Here is a 1,302-nt window from a genome sequence, read left to right as displayed (position 1 = left end):
CCCCCTGAAGAATGCCAACAACAGCAAGAAACAAAACAAAACGAACGACAAACAAAAAGCAGACAAACAATCAAACAAACAACAAACAAACAAACAAAATAATTTGGAAAACATGACCCCCAAAGTCTACTCATAAGTATTCACTTCGACCTTGCGATAACTTTTGAATGAAGAAAACAGCCCTATTTGTCATCTTATTATGGTCCTCAGAAAGGATCATTATTTATGTTCGTTCTCTTTTGTGTCCTGGTGGAGGACTCCTGCGTGGTAAATGACTAAATCTGGCAAGATGTTTAGATACATACCCAAGTGGATATTCAGGATGTAATTTCCTTTATCCTCCTAATCCTGGTCGGACGTGGTTTAAACTATTCTCTACGCCCAGGACTAAATTCTCATGTCTTCAAAAGAAAACACTTGTCGACACCCTGGTGAAGAGGTAATTTTCAGTTTTAATCGCGGGCTTTTCTGGACGTGGGACAATACCAGATGACAACAGGACCTATGTTCGACTACATAAGGCCTTAACGTCTAAGTAAGCCGCTAGCTACATGGGAAGAATGGGGGTCCGGCCGACGAGCTTCGCCTTATTCACTAGGGTAGGCAAGGACACTGTGTGTACAAGCCGATTATTGTTACAGAGCTAAGAAAGCATACAATACAACATACCACCCTCCCCTTCCCCCTCCCCTCCCGTCCTGTCTCCAGTCGCCTCTTCGTCTACTTAGAAAAGAAAAAAAAATATTCAACAAAAAACAGGGGGAGATTTTCCAGATTCACAAAGCTTCATAGCGTCATTAACCTGTTTGGAAAATCTTTTGTCAATTTTTATGCATGAGAGATGACTAATCAGAGTCCGTGTGAATATGGGCTTAGAGGAATACACATCAAAGAGGTAATGCTGAGTGCTGTATGCGAAATAAATCTCTGTTAAAAGCTCGTTGCTTAATCTCTTATTGTGTCCTTATGTTTGTTTTTTTTTCTTCTTTTTTTCTTCCAGGGGACGAAGAAGAAGAAATACAGGTTCTCGTGTATCCTGGACGAGATACGAGGCAGTGATAACTTCCCTTACCGGACCAACCTGCTCGAGTTCATCAACTGTCTCATCATCTACACGGACAAGGTTGATGATAGAGTCAGGATCAGAAATGAGTTCTATGGTAAGTGATTTTTCTTTGAGAGAGAGAGAGTGAAAGAAAGATAGAGAGAGAGAGAGAGAAAGAGAGAGAGCGAGAGAGAGAGAAATAGAGAGAGAGAGAGAAAGAGAGAGAGAAAGAGAGAGAGGGAGAGAGAGAGGGTGAG

At 41.6% G+C, this 1,302-nt stretch overlaps 1 protein-coding gene across 1 annotated transcript in view; it reads left to right on the top strand.

The window, feature by feature from the left end:
• LOC101856020 (serine-rich adhesin for platelets) overlaps positions 1–1,302 on the top strand; it is a gene marked incomplete in the record, with an annotated part of 327,208 nt that overhangs the window by 211,914 nt on the left and 113,992 nt on the right. Inside the window, 1 exon segment of the mRNA XM_013081912.2 lies at positions 1,001–1,160. Within this exon segment, the coding sequence (XP_012937366.2) occupies positions 1,001–1,160 (160 nt within the window).

This window comes from Aplysia californica, unplaced genomic scaffold (assembly GCF_000002075.1).
Source record: "Aplysia californica isolate F4 #8 unplaced genomic scaffold, AplCal3.0 scaffold00151, whole genome shotgun sequence".
NCBI classification, from domain to species: Eukaryota; Metazoa; Mollusca; class Gastropoda; order Aplysiida; family Aplysiidae; genus Aplysia; species Aplysia californica.
The sequence above is the reverse complement of the archived record's forward strand: the minus strand, read 5'-3'. Positions and strand labels throughout refer to the sequence as shown.